The sequence below is a fragment of the Cupressus sempervirens genome, chromosome 11, assembly GCF_028749045.1.
Source record: "Cupressus sempervirens isolate cs-2001-9-10 chromosome 11, ASM2874904v1, whole genome shotgun sequence".
NCBI lineage: Eukaryota > Viridiplantae > Streptophyta > Pinopsida > Cupressales > Cupressaceae > Cupressus > Cupressus sempervirens.
The window spans coordinates 676,258,857-676,282,381 of record NC_143128.1 but is presented as its reverse complement, the minus strand read 5'-3'; the positions used below and the strand labels follow the sequence as shown (position 1 = coordinate 676,282,381).

General features: G+C 36.4%; 1 protein-coding gene across 3 annotated transcripts in view; it reads right to left on the bottom strand.

Annotated features, from left to right (window-relative positions):
- LOC149531532 (serine/threonine-protein kinase ATG1c-like) overlaps window positions 1-23,525 on the bottom strand; it is a 124,437-nt gene that overhangs the window by 96,406 nt on the left and 4,506 nt on the right. For all 3 annotated transcript variants that reach the window (XM_089811623.1, XM_089811624.1, XM_089811625.1), the window contains exons 2-3: window positions 19,604-19,721; window positions 19,337-19,395 (exon numbers count right to left, since the gene is read on the bottom strand). In XM_089811623.1, the coding sequence (XP_089667749.1) occupies window positions 19,337-19,395; window positions 19,604-19,721 (177 nt within the window). The remainder of the gene's footprint in view (window positions 1-19,336; window positions 19,396-19,603; window positions 19,722-23,525) is intronic.

Sequence of the window (23,525 nt, the reverse complement as noted above, 5' to 3'; positions counted from 1 at the left end):
CAGATTAGTTGTAATTTGAAACAATTCCTGGTGCAAATGTACAACCACTCAAATGGTTATATTGTTTCTCAATTGCCTTGTTGGTATGATAAAGAGGGCCACCAAAACAAGCAAAGACACGTGATGCTCTCCTAAAAGTGTGCATGAAACTAGAACAAAACCTGCAACTGTGACTTTTCATAACTAAAAAGGTAAGAGATATACCAGATATATGGCAGTTGAAAAAACCAAAAAGATATAACTCAAAACTTTTGTGATTAGATAACAAACCAAAAGAAAATATACAACTGTGCCAATAAACAGATATCAAAAATTCACAGAATGATGTTCAAAGTTATCAAAAGTTCATATTCTAAATTTAAATTACTCGTCAAATACTTGAATAAAACATAAATTGGCATCCAGAGTAATTAGTTTAATGATCACTTGACAGACATCATAATCAAATATTGAAGCATCAAAAGAACTTTTGCAGCACTGAGAACAATCCCTTTATGCGGTGATTCTCTTCTTAGAATTAAAAAACCAATTACATCCACAAAGTATGAAATGTTTTTCCTTGAAAAACATTTAAGTTTCATCTTTGAGGATTCAACTGTTAGGAGGAAATAATCAACGTACTGTGACAAGTGTTTACTATTCGGGTATGATCCTTGTTTCAATAGCCCAATGTCTGTCCAAAATAATGGTTGAAAACTAACTAATAGTAAATATGAATGTGTGGAAGTGTATATAATCTGGACAGTTCTGCTGTCCAGTACAGTGATTGAGCCTGAGGAAAATCAGTCAATGTGTGAAGAAGTGGCTGGAAATTCCATCATCTGCAAGGTCAGAAACATCAACAGAATCGTTATATAATCTTATCTCATCAATGGTTAGCCGTGACCAAAATCTCTCCCGAGTTTGGTACTCGTTGAGACACCCGAACCAAAAGTCTTCAATATCTAGGACATGCCTGTAGGCATATCCCAACTTCAAATGATCCCTTACAAAGTTAACAGGATCATATTGAGGCCTGAGTACCTCATAATCTAACAACTTAATTTGCTCTCAAAGCTCTTTATCAAATTCCGAACATCTGATCTGGAGGCACATGAATATGGGCCAACCACTATGGGGAAGGGAATCCCAGCTATCTTCTTCACATTAGAGCACAGGGTATTCACTTCAAGGATTTGTCGACACAATTCGACTAGAAACACCTTGTCCTCCGGATATTTTGGAAACCTCTTAGGAAATCCATCATAGGCTCCTATTTGCAAATAGGAGAAACTCGAAAACTAGATGAATGAGCATCCGAACTAGCTTATGGCCGAAATTGCCTCTGGTGAGAATCTCCTTTCAAGGCATCTTTGCAATTCTCAGCATAGTCTCATTTGAAACCCTCATTGACAGCTACGTACTCCTCATAGCTTCTTTGCAGCTGCAGATGTGGGTAAAATTCATAAACTTTGGTGCACTCATCATAATTTGGGATGCTAGGGAGGCTGGGCCACAAGTGGTGAGTTGCCAAAGCATAGATCAAATAAGAGCACATGTAGAATTGCTTGAATCCTCTAGCCGAATTCAACCACGAGGCGAGCTCATCACAGATGATTTGTGCCCAGTCAATCTGCATATCTTTAGCACAAATTGCTTGCACTAGGAAGAAATGGTGCTCGATGAACTCCAAAATCTCCTCTTCTCCTTTGAGTCTTAGGAGGAGCGTGAGGATATCCACAATCTCTCATTTCAGATTTGTGCCAAAAAGGGTCTTTGGCATTTTGCTCTTCTTTGAGCGAGCAGACTGGAACCATGTCCTCTACATGTCTTCCCATCTGAGGGTCTTCTTCTCCTTGAACATGGATGCCGAAGACCTAAAATTGACATCACAATACTACTCCTTCACGGGGATGCCAAATGCAGACTGCATCAATGCCTTGTTGATTGATATGAGAATAGACTAGTCAAGAAAAAAAATCTGCTTTGTTTTCAGGTTGTATCTCTCTATGCATTCCTCTACTAACTCAAGTGCATGAACTGCCATTGGAAAACCGCCTACTTCAACCAGTCTGCTCTCTTTAAGTTTCTAAGTGATTGGATGAATGGGTTGAGAATTATGTCTCCTATAAAGATCACCCAAATCATAGAATTTGAAAGATGTGTCTGTAAGCTCTTTTAACTCACTCTCTAGGCCAATTATCTTATTGTAACCAGCAGCTTTGATTGTCATTCGCTATGATTGCACAAGATGCAGTTCTCAATAAATAGTCCTTTAAATATACTTGAAGAAATCAATTGCATGCAATTCTGATGCAATAGCTTTAGGAATTAGAATGTTGGTGCCACACAAACGAAATTAAGTTCAGCCAACGATTATAATGGCAGGGGTTGCATTTGATTCCATGAGTAACGGCTATTTAAACTTTCCATTCATTTGCATGTAAAATCTTAAATTCTCAAAATCTCTATTACTTTACTTAAAGTGATATGACTAAGAATCACTTAACAACACAAATGCTTTAGCTTTTCGGGAAGTGTCTTACTTTGCTTTAGAATCCAAAATGCAGATATACTTGATAATATTAACACATGCGGGAGAGAAAGAGACACTTAGCTTTTCCACAATCCCATTTTCCTTTTATCTAGGATCGCAGCACGGGGAGTAATCCTTTTGCTAGCTTGCGCACTTCATTCTTTCACTTTTCGCCTCAAGCTTTTGACACTTCATCTCCTTTATATCGGGGTCGCATTTCCATCACTAACCTTTCAAGAAGTATCTTTTGAGCATCTTCAAGGAATATTCGCACTATAGAGTAACTTGACTTTCTATTTTCAAAGCCCCCGGAGAAGTAGTTATTTTCATTGCCTTGGGGCGGAAAACTCCTTTCTCATCAACATTTCCCAGACTGAAGCACAGCAAACAGCACTTTATTCCTTTACTTTAATCTGATGGTCTTGAAGCTAGATCTCGAGCATGCCTTATTGATTATGAGCCCATAAATGCTTCATTTAACCTCGTGTTCACACTATTTGATCATTGGGACTGAGATCTGGCTCACGTTTATACAGCATTGGAAGCAGAACAAAACAACTTTGCTTCCATGAGTATGCAGCAGAAAACCCATACACCTGTGTTCCTTCGTAGTGTAAGGTCCCTCCTCGCATGTACTTATTAAATATGAATTTCTCTATTAAATCTGTTGTAGAAGATTAGAACAGATATGAAGTAATGTTTTATGATGTGAATGTCCTAACGAAATAAAGATTAGTTGATACATCCATGTCCTAATACTCAGTGATTTGAGAACTACTACATTATCTCGACTGTTTAAACATTAAAATTTCACTAACAATGATACAAGACATTTTCACCTAATGATGAGGGTGTTGATTTTGGCACCTTGATGATTGGGTTTTATGCTTTCAGATAGTTCAGTCTGCCCTATTGATGATGTTTATGATGTTTAATTATATGCATGCCTAATGATGATTATTCTAGTATTTTAATTTGAATTAATGAATAAAGTTATGTTATATTGATTTTGTAAGTACTAATGACTAAATGTGTGCCGAAATTAGAAAGGGTTATTTAAATGAAAGATTTATGTTTTGATTTACGCGACTATCCAAATAAGTTTTATATATATGCATGTGATTTTCTTGAGCTACTGATGTGTGCAATGAGTGTGCAAGATATTTTAGCCGGAACATCTAACGAAGAAACGAAACTGAACCCTATGTATCGTTGTGGAAACCAAGGTTCAGTCTAACAAAAGATGCAAACCCCATTATTCGTATTTTATTTGTATCATGGATTGAATGAATGTATCATCTTGTAATCATTAAGTGTTAATGTTTTGTAACGGTGATTTTTCAATGTCGCTTGACACTCGTGAATTGTATATGCATTCTAGCATGATAGTTAGGGTTAACCGAGTAACCTAAAGATCTAAGTTAGACTAGGTTAGTGACATTTTGCTAATCAGTTAGTAATCGAGATTAATTACCCTAATCAGGATTAGTGATTAATTTGCAATTTTAAGGGTTGTTAGGAAGTCCTAAAATTTTCTAGCGTTTTGATAGGTCCCTTATTAGTCTTAAAGGTCAAAAATCATGAAAACTAAGTACCTAAGGGGTATGGGTATGGGTTGGGAGCGTTTTCCACCCCCTAGCCCCTTTTGTTGACTTTTATGGTCACCCAAAAATCTCATTTTTTCTTTATTGCGAAAATTGAATGTTTTCATCATGAGTTGGATAACTTTAACTCAAGGTTGCACGGGTACTCGTACCCAGACCCCTGGTACACGTACCGGGTACTGGTACACGTCTCTCGTACCCGATACTTGTCTAGGTACGTTTCCTACGGTTAGAAACACCATCTCAAACTCCCGTCAAATTTTTCTTTGCTAAAAGTTGACAGCGACTGCCACATTGGTAGAAAATGTAGCAAAAAGGTTTGACGCAGTAACAGCTGGAAAAGTCAACAATGTGGACAAGGGAAAATACTGAAACCGGACGCAAGATAAAAATATATTACCGGACGCGACGACTTTACAAGGGAAAACGCAATACTAAAACTTTAAAAGCCGATATTTATCTAATGAGAAACGGTAAACCTAATGCGGTTGCTTTAAAGTCGAAAAACGCAAGACCTAATACTTGCGTATTCATTTGATCAACAGCTAAACCAAAAACGATATGTTTCCTCTAATATTCAGCTATCGACGACATCATTCCAGACCGTTTTAAGCAGCATCGACCCAGATTGTTTTAGACGGCACTCATTTCTAACTGCATCGATTCAGATGTCTTCAAACGGCATTGTTTTTGCAAGACGAACGGCATCAACAACAACATTTCCGGCATCCTACATCCACGAGCAGAGGTAAGCGTTATATTTATTTTAACAGCATAGTTGTATAGTTCAAACTTTAGAGTTTAATAAATTTTAAAATAGACTTGCCGATGCCTGTAAAACCTTAATATTTATTATTTATATATTAAAAGTTTAAAACTTTAAAGATTTATCATTTAAATGAACTCATTAACATTTGAATTTTTAATTAATTTTCATTATCTGATCTATAAATTATTGTTTAGTATGTTTACTGTTACCAGTTAAAGTTTAAAATATAAATGACTATTATTAATTTATATTATTTTATTATTTAATAATAAAAGTTTATATTTAAATTAATTTATAAAGTTAAAGAAACTAAAACAGTAAAATCTAAACTAAACATTAAACAATAGAAACTGAAATATAAATTAATAAATATTAAAAACTTAAAATTATTAAAAGATAAATAGTTAAATAAATTCAATTTTATTTTTTTAATAATTAAAATTTGACAGAGAATCTGAAGCTAATAAATGTATTTTTATTTAATTTTTAAACTTAAGACGATGAAAATGTTTATTAATTTGATACTAACAAACTAATATTTTTTATTTTTTTATTTCTGTGTAGAATGTCAGGAGGAAAGCAAGCGTTGTATCCTTTGTGGAAGTATGTTGATCGTGTTGCAGGGCCGAAGGGTTCAGGTGGATCAGCTAACGTCCAATGCAAGCTTTGTCCTTTGAAATGGAAGGGTTCTTACACAAGAGTGAAGGCTCACTTCCTTCACATAGCTGGGGTAGGTGTTGATCCTTGTACAAATGAGGTGGAAAGGTACGATATTATAAGGGAGCAAGAAAGCGCTGAGAGGAAAGTTGCTAATAAGAGCTCTCACGCTTCATCAACAGAGCCTACACAAAGTCATCATAGAGATTCAGATGTGGATATCTCATCGATAGATGTAACAGCAAAACATGTTCACAAGAGACCACACATTGGCAGCTCAAACCCCATTGGAAGATTGTTTGATGTACACGGTCGAGATGATGTTGATGCAGCAATTGCACAATTCTTTTATGCAAATGGAATAGCATTTAATGTTGCTCGCTCCCCTTTCTACACTGAGATGGTCCAAGCTATCCATAATGCACCAGCAGGGTATAAACCACCTGGATATGAAAAGCTTCGCACTACTTTACTTGATAAAGAAAAAACTCGATTAGATGAACAAACTACACCAATGAAAAGAGTGTGGGCTACAGAGGGTTGTAGTATTGTGATGGATGGGTGGACAGATGCTAGAAATCGTCCACTACTTAATATCATGGTAACATGCAGCAAAGGGCCTTATTTTTTGAAGGCAATAGATTGTTCGGGGCAAGAAAAGAATGCTGAATTTCTACATACACAGCTATGTCAGGGCATTGAGGAAGTGGGGGCTACACATGTGGTCCAAGTTGTTACTGATGCTGCCCCTGTTTGTAAAGCTGCAGGTATGTTGGTGCAAAACAAGTACAAGCATATATTTTGGACGCCCTGTTGTGTGCATTCCTTGAATAATGCACTCAAAGACATTGGCAAGTTTCAATGGATTACAGATCTCATTGAGAAGGGGAGGAAAATACAAATGTTTATATGCAATCACCACCACACACAAGCCATCTATCGTAAATTTGCCAAGGTGGAGCTACTCAAACCCGCTGATACACGTTTTGCTTCTTACTTCATTCTTCTTGACCGCCTTTGTGAAGTCAAAGGAGCTTTGTGTTCTACAGTTGTTAGTGATGCATGGGCAACTTGGAGACAATCTACATCAGATACTGCAATTGAGGTGAGAGGTATGATTCTTGATGAGCATTTTTGGGCTGATGTAAAATTTGTTGTGGAGTTTATTAAGCCCATATGTGAGCTGATCAGATTTGCAGATTCAGATAAGGCATGTTTGGGAGAAATCTATGAAGCAATAGATTCCATGTGTGAAAAAGTCAAGATAATAATTGATTCAAAAGATCCTTCTCTATATCCTTCGATAGAGGAGAAGTTACATGGAAGATGGAATAAGCTTAACACACCTCTTCATTGTGCTGCATATGCTCTTAATCCTAAATGGCATGATATACAGGTGACTAAGAAGAGGGCTCCACATCAGGATATAGAGGTAATGAAAGGATTTTGGGCTGCAATAAAAAAGATTTATGGCCGAGGTGAGGATGCTGCAATTGTGAGAAGTCAATGGAATAAGTTTTCACGTGGGCAAGGCAAGTTTGGTTCTGTGGAAGCTTTATATGATATGAAGTTAAAGATAGACCCTATAGAGTGGTGGTGGAACCATGGAGGTGAAGCTCCTGAATTGCAATCATTTGCAATTAGATTGCTCTCACAAGTAGCAAGCTCTTCATCTTGTGAGAGAAATTGGAGCACTTACGGGTTCATTCATTCACTACTGAGGAACCGTTTAGGGTCTAAGAAAGCAGAGAAATTGGTGTACATTCATAGCTCACTCCGTCTCCTCTCTCGCCTAGATCTTGGATACAATGAGGGTCCTTCATCAAAATGGGATCAAATCCCACCTAATGGAGAACTTGCTGCCCTCGTGGATGGAGAGATTGAAGTAGATGGCCTTATTGACTTGCCTGCTATTATTCTACCAACAAAGGAATCTGAGCTCGAGAGTGATGACTATTTGGACAGCATCATATCTAATGACCTTGATATGGATGATCAAGGCATAGAGATAGAAGACTAGACAACAGATTGAGATGCCTGATTTTTGTTTCTGTTTTTCATTTGCATATCAGCTTGCTGTTTATCAAGCTTAATTCGACATGTAATCAGTTTAAAACTTTGGTACAATACTGATTAACAAAAAACTATATAGTATATTATTATAGTATATACTTTTTCAGATTTTCACTGTTCAAGTTAGAACCAGAAGCTTATCATTTGCAATATCAATATGTCATTATATGATTTATGATCTTATTGTTCATATTTAAAGTTTTTCTTCTCTGTTAAGCATCTAACTTCCACAATTTAACTTCAGTCTTTAAGTTTAAACATTCGACAATAGCACACACACACACACACACACATATATATATTATAATTTGACTTATGGCTTATATTTTCAAATTTCTTGTTTTGAATGCTCAATGTCATGACTCATGACAGATATTTTGATTTTTATATTTTCTATAAAATATTAATTATATAGAAAAAATTAGGCATTCACACATACCCCCGTCCCCTATTTTGAAAAATATGCGTACCCGTACCCGTTCCCGTACCCATGCAACCTTGCTTTAACTCCACCTTGAGGTTAGCCTTATGACTAGATGAGTTAGAAGACTCTAGAACTTTTAGGCAAGTGGGGGGGTTATTACATTTTGAAGTTGGTTGAGTTTAGGATCTTATTTAGAGGAAAATTTGAGAGGGTTTGTGTGCTCACCCAACCTCTAGTTTTAGAGTGCAATTCAAGATTGAAGGAGAAGGAGAAGGATGGGAGTGCTCATCTCAAATTGTTCAATTGCCATAACCCAATTTTGAAGATAGGAATCCCTCAGCTCATGTTGTTCATGTTGGGTTCATTTTTAAGTAGTTTTGTTTGCATATGTATGTTCGTGTGGTTGTTGAATATGTTTGGGAGGGATTGAAATGGATTTTTTTTTAATGTTTTTCTTCGCATTTTTGCTTTTATTTTTGAAGGGATTGTATGGATTGTATTGGCATTACTCACCCTCGGATAGGGCAGAAGTGGCCATGTATGGGAGGAGGGCTTTAGTTGGACTCTAATAGTGTAGAGTCTCTTCTCAGGACGAGAAAAAGGAAAGAGAGTAGGGTGTTATGGGCCCCTACTCGTCAGCACAAACCATGTGTTTGAGTTTTGGAAATTAAGATATGGAAAAACAGAAGTTCTTGAGTTTATAGCCCCGAAAGGCAACCTATTTTGGTATTGTGGCCGACATCTCCTGTTAGAAAAATCCACCTTCTCCCTAGTCTAGTTCAATGTCGAACCTGTTGTGCAAACCGGGATAGAAGTGAATGTTTGATTTTGTCTTCATGTCATGATCGGTTGTCTCCCAGTCAATTTTTGTTCTCTCCATGATCGTCTTGATGTGTTGCAAACTTCATAATGGTTTCCTTGTTGAACTCCAAATATGTTGGGAGATTTCTCCTCGGGATAATATTCCTATGTAAAAATGTTATATTTAAACTCATTGTTGAAATGGCAACAATGTCGGGTTTTCTTCTTGGTTCTCTCCCAACAGAGCCTTTGAATCAGGTGGTTCAATAGAAAAAGAAAAAAAATTGAGAAATATTCTTGCATATGATATTTTTGTATGTCAATTTTTGCATATGTTTACAAGATTTATGTGAAATGGATAAAATGATGTTTCACCTTCCTGCGACATTCTTATGTTTCGAAATCATATTCATTTAACTGAGGTTAATTAGATAACATTGTGATATATATTAAGTTATGCAATTTAAGTTTAAAATATGTTAAGAAAATTCGCATTTGATTTGTACTTAAATTTCGTAATTATACATTAGTATGAAGAAGTTAAGTAATTCTATTTGGATACTTATGTATTACATTCAATCCTATTATCACTTTTAAAAATAAAATTAAAAAATTACGTGTGTTTTGCCCTTGTATTTTGGGCATGACATGTAGCACTTGATCTTATCTCAACAAATTCGAATGAGATTCATTCTGGCTTTCAATCCACAACTTAGTAAGCCCTCCCAACACGACATAATCATACTCTCAGCTTGTTAATCACTGTTTCGGCTTCATCCTTCGGATATGCACTTGATAGAGTTTGCTCAAAAGGATAAACAGCTCGAAAGCTCAGAATCTGCGCAATATGGAATGTTAGGGCAAGATAGCAGAGAATGAAATGCAGAAAAGCTTACTTCTCATCGGGATGACACCAGAACCCATCCCAACCATGCCTAGATCACCTAGATCCCGCACGCATTGGGAAAACAGGATACCCGCTTAGATATGGGTAAAGGTAATGCAAGGGAAACCCGAAAAACAAAAAAAGTAGAGTACTTCGGGAAAGATGAGAATTAAGTGATCTAAAGGACACTTAGACATCACACTTGGACACACTCACTTTCATACGAATGATTTCAAGATTTAAAGGGGTAAGACTATATCTTGGCGACACGTCAACAAAAACTTCAATGCTAATTCACCACCTCTAATGTCCCCAACTAAGAGGCTGTCAATTTCCAATGTTTTACATACACTACTATGCATCCAAATCAATTCAATTTAAGAAAACAACAAATAATTTATAGTACATTTGGTTGTTAAAATATTTAAACCCACTTCCTTACTTCTCTCCTAAACTCAACCCTAAGGAGGATGGTCTTTTACTTTTCATAGGGCACTTGATACCAATCTACAATTAGACCCCCTAAAGGCTTCAAGAGTCGTCCTTATCCCATCGTAGGACTCACCTTAGTGAGATTTTACTATGCCTCTCTATACACAACACCAATCTATCCTCTTAAGGGGTTATCGAGAATGATTAAGGAATAGGCTATGAATAAACTAACTTCGAATGAATATATATATATAGTTCATAATTCAATAGAGAAATAAAAATGCCATAATTCTACCTTTAGGTTAATGCATCCTTCTTTGTAAGGGAAAATTTTGAGGTGCCAACCTTTGTCAAATGGATTATTCTCTATGAGGGAGAAGTTTGAGGTGCAAGTCATTGTCAATGCATTATTCTTTGTTAAGAGAAGTTCAAGGTGAAAGCCTTTCTTTTACCCTCTAGGAGTAGCCATGGTGGAGCTCTTGTGAGTGATTCCACGACTAAACACTTGCGTTGAGTCACCCTCTGGGAATAGCTATGGTGACTATCATCGTGAGATGATGACATCATGTAAGTGATTCCATGATGGACACTTGTGTTTTCTTGCATTTCCATTTGTGGGAGTAGCCACAATGGACCCACTCTTTGGGAGTAGCCATGGTGGAGGTCATGTGAGTGATTCCACGATTAGACACTTGAGTCACCCTTTGGGAGTAGCTATGGTGATCATCATTATGAGATGACAACATCATGTGAGTGATTCCATGATGAACACTTGTGTTTGCTTGCATTTCCATTCATGGGAGTCGCCATGATGGACCCACCATCTAAGAGAAGTCATGGTGGAGATCATGTGAGTGATTTCATTACCCAGCACCTGTGTTGAGTCACTCTCTAGGAGCAGCTATGGTAACCATCATCGTGAGATGACAACATTACGTGAGTAACACTTGTGTGTGTTTGCATTTTTCATTCATGAGAGCAGCCATGTTGGAGCCACCCTCTAGGAGTAGCCATACTGGACATAATTCTATAACTCAAATATTTGAGAAGATCCTCCCTAGCTAAGAGAAAGTGTTGATGTTAGCATCAAGATGACAAACCAGAAGTTATCAAGAAGATCCTCCCTAGCTAAGAGAAGTGTTGATGTTAGGGTGAGGGAAAAGCCAAAAGTTGTCAAGAAGGATTCCCCCCTAGTTAAGAGGAATTGTTGATGCTAATGTAGTTATGATCGTATTCCTTAGGCCGACATAGATTACATAAAGGTTGTGATAATATAATTACTATGATATAATATTTATATTGATAATATAATTATTATATTATCATTGAGATAATATAATTATATTATAATCGTACTGTGACATTATTATTTATATAATATAATTTATTTTAAAAAATTATTATTATTACAATATAATAACACTATATTAATATTTAAATTAATTAATTTGAGCATAGAGTGGTGACTATTGGTGAAGGGGCACCACCAACATATATAAAGGAAGATAAAATATTCCTCTTGGAAATGAAATCAATGTATGCACACAATCTGATATATCCAGAAGCAACAGTGCTCAAGGGAGACAATCGGATATTGTCTATAGTTGAGAGGGAAAATCAATGCTCGTGGTTAAATGAGCACCACAAAAACGTCATCAACCCCTGAAACTCTAATTGCAATTTTTTGGAAATCTATTATGTAACCTTCCAATGTTCTTTTTTACTTTAACTGCATTCGTCTTTAAAATCTTTCTAAGGGTGCTTTCAATTAAATCTTTTGATTAATTTTTTTGAGAATTCCTCATTAAAAATTACACTTTGGTGCCCTTGCCTATGGATTTCATGATGCCCCCCATTCATGGACGAATCCCTCTAATGTAAGATAAAAAATTGCATGGCATCCTCTTTTTGCCATCAGGATGAGGTGAAATAATTATTTACCTTTTGTAACCATGCATGGGCTGCTATTTTACAAGACCCATTGATGTTTGGAAGAATTATCTTATTCACTTTGTGTTTTAAGTCCTTATTTGGATGACGCCTTCCTCTTCTAGTTGTTTCATGTCTTTTCGCTTCACAAAATTCCCTCAATATTCCCTTCATGATATAGTCCTTCTCACCTTGGGATATAAATCTCATTACGTTGTGGCCATATCCTCGGTACTATTGGTGAGTGGATCTATTTCTTCTTCCTCCCTCAGTATATCATCTCTAGGTAGGAAGTGATTTTTGGTATCACAAATGTAGAGGTTTCATTATTATTTTCTAAATGATTAAATCTTATGTTTCTTCTATTTGGAGAATTAGTCTTAGAATTACTAATAAAAGTGCTCATATTTTTTAGGGATATTTTGTAAGGCTTGGATTACTTAGGTTGTTCATTTGTTTTGGTCCATTAATGCTTTGGTTGTCATCTCATGAATGTTCTAAATCATTTTCCCTGGATTCCCCTATATTATTGTTCAAAATGGAGTTCAAATTTGTTACCAGTTTCCTTCTTTACTTTTCTAATGATATTTGTGTCATTTAGCTATATTGGATTAACTTAACTTCCATGTAGAATTAATACTCTGATACCAATTGTAATGTCCCCAACTAGGAGGCTATCAATAGTCCGCATACATTACTGAGCATCCAAATCAATTCAATTAAAAAAACAATGAATAATTCATAATACATTTGGTAGTTAACATATTTAAACCGACTTCCTTACTTCTCCTTTGAACCCAAGCCTAAGGAGGTTGGGGATTTACTTCTTGTAGGCCTCTTGACACCAAACTTCAAGTATGCTCCGTCAAGGCTTCAGAACCACATCCTTACCTTGGGAATCACCTACCTTGTGAGGTTTTAATCTGCCTCTCCATGCACAACGCTAACCTATCCTCTTAAGGGCCTATTGCAAATGATTAAGAAATAGGCTGCTAATAAACTAAAATTGCAAGTGATTAAGGAATAGGCTGTGAATAAACTAACTCCAAATGAATTATGAATAATTAGGAATATGTATGTATGTATGTATACTTTATGTACAGCATACGCACTAGACCATACATTGGTCCATTTAGCATTCATGTATAATATTTGATAAATTAATGATAATACATAAGTCACAGAAAACCATTTTTCTATTATGCGATGCTTACCAGCAATAATAATCTAGGTTGTTGGGTTCGGACCCTGTAGCTTGGGTCCGGGTTCGGATTCGAGCCCGAGTCCCCAGGAAAGTCCGGGCAGGGTCCGTGTTTGGGCCTGTGGGTCAAGCACGGACCCGCACTTGACCCACAAGCCCAAACACGGACCCTGCCCTGACCCGCAGCGAACTCAAGCGAATCCAAGAGGACCAGCAACATGTGGGGCCATAAAGTGGTCATAAAAACAATTTTTTTATTGTTTTTTTTTCAAACCCTAAAGGAAGGCATATTAGATACTTTTCATTCATCTAATCTCTCATTTGCTTTCACATTTTGCTCTCTCATTTTGGTGTGGCCATTTTGCAAGTTTGAAGAGAAGGTTGTAGAGATTGTTTGTGGAGTCTCAAATCCTTCAAATAATCAGTGTTGAGTGTTCTAGGTAGGCATTTGATCCTTCCTTTTGCTTCTTTCATAATTTTTTTTTAGTTTTTTTATTGTTCTAATTTTTTATCAAGTTTTGTATAAGTTCTGAAATTTTTTTTATTTTATTTTTTTTATAGATTGCAAGAATCATAGAATGAGGAATCAAAGTTCAGTGGGTGGGGTGGGATCTCAAAGATTTAAAATTGATAAAAGATCTCCTTTGTGGAATTATACAACAAGAATTGAGCAATGTGTTGGTGGGGGAGGGTATATATGGAAATGCCATTTTTGTCAAAAACAATATAGAAGCTCATATTACCGGGTTAAACATCATTTGATAGGCCCACCAGGTCAAGGGATTAGCATGTGTGAGGGGCCCCTAGAGGGAGGTAAAAAGAGGTTGTCGGCTTCTCAAATAATAGGCTTGTTAAAAGAACAACAAGAGGCTGATAGGTTAGTATCAAAGGCGAAAAAAGTTAAATCAAAGCAAAAACCACCAACACCACCCTCTCAAACAACCACTAGACCACATCCCTTCCTGCCTACCCCATCTACGGATGAAGATGAAATATAAACACCCCCATCCCACAAGAGAGGCCCATTAGATAAGGCATTTGAAAATGAAAAGAGAGAAATTGTTGACATAAAGATTGGGTGTTGCCTCATTACGAATGGTGTTTCATTCAATCTAGTGAGATCACCTTATTGGAGAGCGATGGTGCAAGCAATAAATGAAGCACCTTGTGGTTACCGAGCCCCTAAATATGAAAAGTTGAGAACGGTATTGCATAATGAGAGAAAGAATGTAGAAAACCTCCTCAAACCAATAAGAGATTATTGGATCCAAATGGGGTTGAGCATTGTCTCTGATGGATGGAAAGATTGCAAAAACCATCCATTAATAAATGTGATTAATGTCTGCCCCAAGGGGGCAATGTTTTTGAGGGTGGTTGATTGTAAAGGGCAGGTAAAGGATGCAAATTTTATTGCCGAACTTCTCATTGAATCCATAGAGTCCGTGGGAATTGACAATGTTGTCCAAGTAATAATGGACAATTCTAAAGTTAGTAAGGCTACAAGTGCTTTGGTAGAAGCACAATATGAGCATATCTCTTGGACACCATGCACAGTCCACTCCTTGAACTTGGTGATGAAAGCAATTGACACCCAAATTGAATGGGTGAAAAAAATGTATGAGAAGGGTGAGCAGATTCAAATGTTTGTGACAAACCACCATATGTCACAAGCAATTTTCAGAACTTTCTCCTGCTTGGAATTATTGAAGGTAAATTTTAAACTTTATTTAACTTCATTTCTCATTTTAATTTTTGTGTCATACTTTACATAATTGAATACATATTTTTAATTTTTGTGTTGTTTACATATTTGATATTTGAAATGTGTTATTATATTAACTTACAATTTGAATTAACATAGTAATAGGTTGCTGAAACAAGGTTTGCTTCAAACACAATCGTCCTTAGATGACTTGTGAGGGTGAAAGAAGCATTGTGTCAAATGGTTATTAGCAGCAAATGGGGTGGATGGAAGGAAACCGATACAGAAAGGGCTAAAACTGTAGAGGATATGATCTTGAGTGATGATTTTTAGTATAGGGTGGAATATGCATTAGGACTCACCAAGCCAATCATGTCTATGCTTCGGTATGCCGACACTGATGAGCCTTGTTTGGGGGACATATATGATGCAATGGACTCCATGCTAGAAAGAATGAAATCAGTAAGTTTAAATTTTTATACAATACTTTATCCTTGTTTATTGAGAGATTTTGATTTTTTATTTTAATTAAGTTATTAACACTACATCAAGATAACTTATATGTACATCATCTGACATCCCAGGTCATTCAGAGGAGAGAGCAGGATCCTGAGAATACCTTGTACAATAAGGTGAAGAAAATTGTTCTACATTGCTAGAACAAGATGACTCCACCTTTACACCTCCTGGAATATGCACTTTCTCCCAGATATTATAGCGGTGAGATACTTTCTATTCCTGGTAGAGTGGCACCATACAAAGATCCTAAAGTTGCTACTGGGTATAAGAGGGCAGTTAGCAGGCTCTTTAGTGATCCGATGTGGCATTGAATATTAGGAGGGAGTTTGTAGATTTTGTCTCAGGCAAAAATGCAGACCCTGATGCAATCAATGACCAAAGTAGAATGGATGTGTTTGGATGGTGGTACTTACATGGGCAAAGTTACATATACCTTCAACCTCTTGCCATTAAGCTCTTGTCACAAGTATGTATTTAAGTTTTTTTTTCCTTTTCTTATGCCCACTTAGCTTGTGAATTAGCACTCTTAAATTCCCATTATATTGTAAAATTACAATTTCTAATTTTTTTTAATTGTATGTTGGTTGTCTCTCTCAGTTGCGAGCTCTTTTACTGCTGAGCGGAATTGGAGTACATACTCCTTTATCCACTCAGTGAAATGTAAGCGGTTGAGTTCAAAGAAAGCAGAGGACCTGGTATTTATTCACAACAACTGACACCTCCTATCACACAAGGATCCAGGATATAAGAAGGAACCAGAGAAGTTATGGGATGTACTACTTGAGACTTCTGACTTGGATATGACTATCCAGGATATATCTAGAATTACCTTGCTAAATGTTGAGGAGGACGAGGAGGAGGATGTAGTTGCATCTGAAGCTAGTGGAACCGGTTTGGGTTCCAATGATGAGGAAAATGATATAGATGAGGATGAAGCCATTGATCCCTCATATGTTGATGACCCATTTTACCCTTGAAGGGCATTTGCATCTTTGATACTATGAGTCTATGATCATCGATAAACTATGTTTAAACATTTGTCATTGACTCATTTATGATCTATCACCATGTTTCAAACTTTATTAAATTATAATTTATTGTCTATCAATCTGATGAAGTAGTCTATGTTTTGAAATTCCATTTTGCATTTTCGTAATTCAATGTATGATTTTATTTACAACATTAACATAGATTAATGAGTATTTAATGTTTATCTTTGGCATTTGGCATTGATCAATAATCAAGTAACATTGATATATTCATACTATGAAATGACTTAGTAAGTTAGTTTTACAGCTATGCAAGTTTCTTTTTTTTTGTGCATATATATACATATATATCTATACTCATGAACCCAAATGAGGAAAAAAAATTTGCCTGAATCCACAAACCCGAACCCCGAACCCGAATCCGTCCCCAAACCCAAATTGGCAACTTAGATAATAATACATATACATGCTTACCGACTTTCTCAGCAATGCAAACAATTTCCTGATTAAAATCAGCAATTGTTATTGTCCATATAATATTAATCAATAACAACTAAAATATACATGCTCTTCCATTAAGGTTCCAGCCAAGCCATAGTTGCCGTAATAGGATATGTTAAGCTCCTGATATTCACTTGCCAACATTCACAGGAATAGGTAACGTCCGAAGGAAGCTCAAACGCTCTACATATTGAGGGTTAGGTCCCTTTTGTGTCATTGTTTTTAACTAAGATAACTCCATATTATATAAATGTTGGCTACAATTTATGGGTCGGATATCACAATCTTAGTTTCCACATGGTACTTGCAGCTGCTTTATATCATCACTGATTCACTACCATCTTAATCGTGACTCTTCTTAAACCATTCCTTGAATTATTAATCAATCACCTACTGACATCTCTTGAGCATTATGTTTGCTGACTTTGATGGGGACACTGCATTAGGGTTTCAGATGGGGTACATGGCACCAGCAAAAATAGAAACAATATAAACTCAAGCCAATAGATTCAGTGGAGATAAGAAACTATTTTACGAAAATGTAACTGGATTAATATTAGTGAATCTAAAAAATACCATAAGAAGTTTCTTTCCATATAGCAATATATTTCAATATATTTTCTTGACGATGTGACAAGACATGGTCACGAGAGATTTTGACCAAACTAAGTCATCATGTTCACCTTTGCAACTAATACAAACCAGAAGTAGCACTAGTGAATCTCACAGAAAAAGGGTTAGGTAAATAGAGGTTGACATATTTCATTTCTTTTTCTTAAATACTTCAAACAGCACAAACCGATGTGAATTTGATTTTGATTATTAATATTATATTAATATAAACCAAAAGTATCACTACTGAACCCTACTGCAATGTCCCATCTTAAATAAGCTTTTGATAAATACTTTGCTAAGTTCGATGCTTGTTGTGCATCTTCCAAACATAGCCAATTTTATGAAATAAAAGGAGATGATTATGTGGGCCCTTTGTCACTTAAGTGGTTCCTATTTGTCTCTTCTTGCTTCTTGTTGTTTGCTTCAGACACCATTTGGTGCTCCTGTTGTTGTCAGCTGTCTGTTTGTAAACTCCCAGTCCCATAGACCTTTTGTGGTCTTTTGTTGGACATTAATAATTTTATCTTATCTTATCCTAAGACTTAATGAAGTGGGGCGCTGAAGATTACATCGATGATTTAGTTTAATGGCTCAGTAAGTAATGTCATCGTCTATTTATTTAAGGAAATCACCTGATATGTAGGGATTGATAGTAAAGTGAATTTTAGGGTTCTTTGACTTTAACAAGTCGCTCAGCAAGGTGGCATTCTCTCTCTCTCTCTCTCTCTCTCTCTCTCTCTCTCTCTCTAGGATGATAACCCCATGGAATCTCGGCTTGGATGATCCTCCAAAGCTACATGAATGGTCGAAGGCATAGAACAGCACTGGTTCTTGTTGAAGTTCGGCAACAGTAACTTCTTAATATTTAATCTTTGGGTGCCAATCTGCAGGTTGAACAATTTCATCTCTGGATTCAAAGAGGCCACCATTTCTCAGACATTCAAGGAGATTTCTTACGTCTATCACCAGTATCCAGGTATTCTATTATGCTCAAATATTGTAGAGGAAAATCAGTCTGAGTTTGAATTGAAGTAAAATAGTTTTTTTTGGAACATATATTTCATTTTAAGACTATTCTGATTTTAATTTAATTTCAGACCAAACCTGAAAATCGGTAAAAATTATTATTATTGTGCCAAGAATAGAGATTTTGTTTATTTCTGTTTGGCAAAGAATATTTCACCTACAGGGGCAGGATTATGATAATATTTGGTTGTTTTGATTGAATTTTTTTTCTGTACTATTTTGAACTGTGAGACCAACATGAATTTGATTGAGCATTTGTTTCTATGCGCAAAAATAGATTTGGGTACTTGAAAGGAGGCTAACTTGGGATAAGTCTTATCCTGCAGCAAAAAGACATTCTGAGCAAAGCACATTCTTATTTTCTGGATGATTAAAGACATTCTAAAGCAAGAAACCAATAAACGATTGATTAAACCCCTAATTAGCATCTCCCATATAATTCTCAATTCTGCTGTAAAAACATATTTTGTAAATTTTAATTAGCTGCATGTCATCAAAATCAATTTAAAATCTTTGAATGATGCAGTAAATTTTCTAGAAATAAATTTGCTTCTCTGGATCAGAGAGAGAGAGTTGGAATGGAGGAAAAATAATGAAGCAAGTATAGCCATTTTAAAGAAACGTCAATAATTAATTTTCTGCATGCCAATGCACCTCTCACTCCCAATATCCCCAAAATATCAATATTTTCACCTGTGGTTTCAAATCCCTGTGTATAAGGTTGTTTTCATGGAGAACCTGTAAGCCATCAGCTGAGAAGAAAACGAAGTAAATGTGAGTGTTTTGAGAACGCAAAAATATCAATTGAAGAAACAAATATACTTGTAAAATCACCCAAAAAAATGCAGTAGAAAACAAAATTAATTAATTAGCCTTTAAAGATGACCATTCTTTCTTTAAAATAATTTCATTGTACAAGGCTAAAAACTTGTCAAATCCAGGTATAGGTATGGAGTTTACCAAGTTGCCTCATTAAATGTCTTGCAACAACTTCTGAAGACCTTCTGTGATATTGGATGTATGCAGCCAAATCACCACCAGTGCAATACTCCAACACAATATAAATCCTGCCTGTGGCCTGTTACATTGGTAAAATGTAAAAGCAAATTACAACTTTCAGTTTCAAACCATTACACAACCAGAATAAAATACATATCCCACAGAATCCAGACTTGACCTGTTTTGTATCTGTTTGTGGCAAGGTTACATGGGGATGGGGGTACTTGGGCACTTGGGTACTTAGGGTACGGGTACAGCTATTTTTCAAAATAGGGGACGTACTTGGGTATGTCAAACTTCTTTATTATTATAGTTTAATATTTACAGAAAATCTGAAATTATGAGTGATGTCAATTGTTTTCCAAAACAAGAACAATGATAAAGTTCAAAAATGTTATGTGTTGTTTTCAGTTTCAGATTTTCTATATGTTCGTAATAATAATGCATGATAAATGATCAGATGCATAACAGTGACATATTACAAATGATTAATCATATAACATTGACATATTACAAATCATCAACTTTTGATTTGAACATTGATAAAGTTTATGGTTAATCAGTATTGTATCAAAGTTTCAAACTGATTACGTATTGATACGCAAACAAAAAACCAAAAGCAAATCAGAAATCCTAATCAAGGTCCTTAGCTATGAAGCTCTCCACTGAGTATCCGGAGGGTGTGGGTACACGTACCAAAATATACAAATTCTGCTCAATTGCAAGCATACTGTTTTCAAAATTGGGAGAACATCAGAAGTGTACTGAGTGCCCAGTCCTTTCTTTGTGCACCTGAATTGTCAATATCTTGTATGCCCTGTACGTTTCACACAAATGGAAAAGTGAAGTTCTCACAAAATGCGGGCTCTACGGTCATGTCACTTGTGTACCCACTTTCAGTACCAAATATATTTAAACTCTAGAGGCCAAACAAGTCTCTAAAATTAAAGGATTGCAAAAAAAGCCTAACTTGTGTTTGATAGTGAAACACTTTGCATGTTGTCCACAATGACATTTCAAGCATGGTGTATAACCCTTTCCAAGTGTAAGTGTGGGAGTGGCAGGTTGTGTACAAATTTTGTTACAGCATAAACACTTCAACAGACATTGCAATTCATCAGGGGGAAAGCGCATTAGCGGAGTCAACCTAGAACCAGCTAAAGTCCGTCAATGTAGTCCAACTGGGATCTGCTAAAGCCCATCATCGGTGAAGATTTCATCAGCCATGGCAGAAAAGCCTTACAACAATGAAGATTTCTCTCTCAAAGGGCCAATTTTCTATCTCCAATCACTACAAAAGCCAACAGAGGGCATGAGGCATCTAGGTGATACTGTGGGTGTACCAATGGGCAAGCCCATAAAGGATCTGAACCCAAACCAGAACCACATGGATATATTGGTTCCTTTTGAAGGACCCAATAACACAAGATTAATGATCTAACAAATGTGAAAGCTTTGACTAGCACGGATTATGAAAAAGGGATTGCATTGACAATGAAGACTAAAAGGAAATGCAATATTGAAATTTTAAGCACGCATATGCAATAATGAATGGAAATCATAAGCATCTGCAAGAAGCAGTTCACTTCCACAAATAAGAGAAAGGGTACGTTACTAGCTTACCTGTCTCTAGTTTATTTTTGACCGTAGATTAGATAATGGTACAGTTTATTGTTTTCAACTTTGGGAAATTGACCAATACTTCTGAGAGAAAATGGTAAAATAAACAACTGGAAACATAGGAAATTATTAAAATTGTTCACAACATTGCATTTGATTGTACACGTATTTCAGATCAAACTGCGAACCAAAGTCTGGCTTAGTGCTTTGGCTAATGTAGCCACTGAACCAATAAAGAAACATCCAACTTAGAATCAGATTACACTAATAGTCATACTAAAAACAGTACTAAAATTATGCCCTTTATGAGTGGAATGATCAAAACAATTCAACTGCTCAACATTTATTATTAAACAGCAGTATATCATGGAAGAAAAAAGATTATAAGTTATCATAGGGGCTGGTTGGTTGCCCCCGGCCCTACTCAACTATAGCCTGCCCGCCCCTTTAGCCCGCGAATAGATAGTAGGGCCACCCTGCTGCCCTGTGGGCATGTTACGTATAGAATCATCAGGGTAGAGGTTCCGGTCCTTGCAATAATAGAATAATAGGCAATAATCTGCCTGGCCCACCCGGGCGAGCTATTCCTCCCACTCGCCTATAGAATGGTAGGGCTAAAGTAGCTTCCAACTAATCTACAATTATTATTGGGGGGGGCCTGCGCTGATCCATAAAATTTTAGGCTCCTATTCTAGCAAGCGCCATTAATTGTAAACAAACCGGGCTGGTGCAGAGGGAATTCTAGTTTCAGTGTGGCCCCATGCTGGGAGAACACCACCCCTCCCCCTCCCCCCCCCCCTTCTATAAAAACCGAGGTATCAGTATTCTTGTTTCTCAAACTTCACTATCTTGCTCCAAAGCTAACTCACCACCTCCACCCTCATTCTATACAACTTGCCAACTAACCTTGTAACCCCTCATCAGCTTCTTTTCCCTTTCCTCTCCTATTTAGTGTATTTAGTGATGCAGTCCTGAACTGAAAACCTTTTCATGTGAATGATTCAGGCAGACAGATGTTCAAAATAAAAAAAGCCAATGAACAGTTAATTATAATTCAGATGATATTACAAACAATTGGCTTAACCGCCACAAATAATGTTTCCAAAACCTGAACATTAAGATGACTGCAATCACAAAACCATTTAAACAACTTCTCATTATTTACCAACTTGTCCACAATTGTGACCTACAAGATATGCCTTCCTAAAGGCTTCACAAGCTCCTCCATCCACCATGAAATACACACAGCAAAATTAACCTACCCAAAAACTAACTCACCTTCACAGGTCACCCCAAAATCTCTCCAAAACCTCCTCCCCAAAATGCCATTAAATAGGACCAGCATCAGAGAGGGCTGCTGTTGTCAATCGAGTAGCCAGGTGTCCAGGAAAATCACATTTTTTTTAAATGGACAAACAGTTCAAAACTGCTGCTAGACCCGCAGTTGTCAGGATTCCTAGCTGCCATAATAAAAAAGAACTAAAAATAGAACATAACCACTGCCAGCTCTACAATTGCCAGGAAATGGTTCACAGCCAGAAATAGGAATCAATCCAGTATAAGAATAAAAACAACCAGCCACAACTCACCAAGATAATCAACAAAATAATGCAAGGTTAACTCCAATTTCAAAATAAAAGGAAATGCTCCTGCGTCATAATAAAAGAAAAATGAGTAGATGAAAAGTGTTCTGTGTCTCTGAAACTCGGGAAAAATTTATAAAGATTCTGGAACTGTTATCCCTTGTTCAGCCACTTTGGATGAGAGCATCAAGTTACCTTTTCAACTGGCTTATTTTTCCATTTAACTAAATACTTGATCATTCCTTTTCTCTTTTCTTCTTGACTCTTCAAAGATCTATGACAGCTTCTACCTCATCCTTTATCTTCTAAGGTAATTTTTGTACCCAACCTTATATTATTCTAGAGCTATACCTTGTTCTTCAAAATTTTAATCTCAATAATCATGATGTAATTCAGTAATGTAAAAAATTGATGAAATACCAATACCATCAGGTAACTCTACCTCATAGGCATTTGTTGGAAATTTGTAATCTTCCTTAAGGACTAGTGTGGTCCAGTCTTTTTCCACTTTAGTTTATTATAGGTTCCATGGGGAAACCTCTCTCTCCTTACATGGGCTAACACGAGATCCTGCTTGAGATGGGCCCTTTTTCTTTGATCAGCATGCTCCTTATATTTTATATTATTCTTCCAATTTATCCTAACTTCCTAGTGAAATTCGACAACAATTTCAGCAAAGC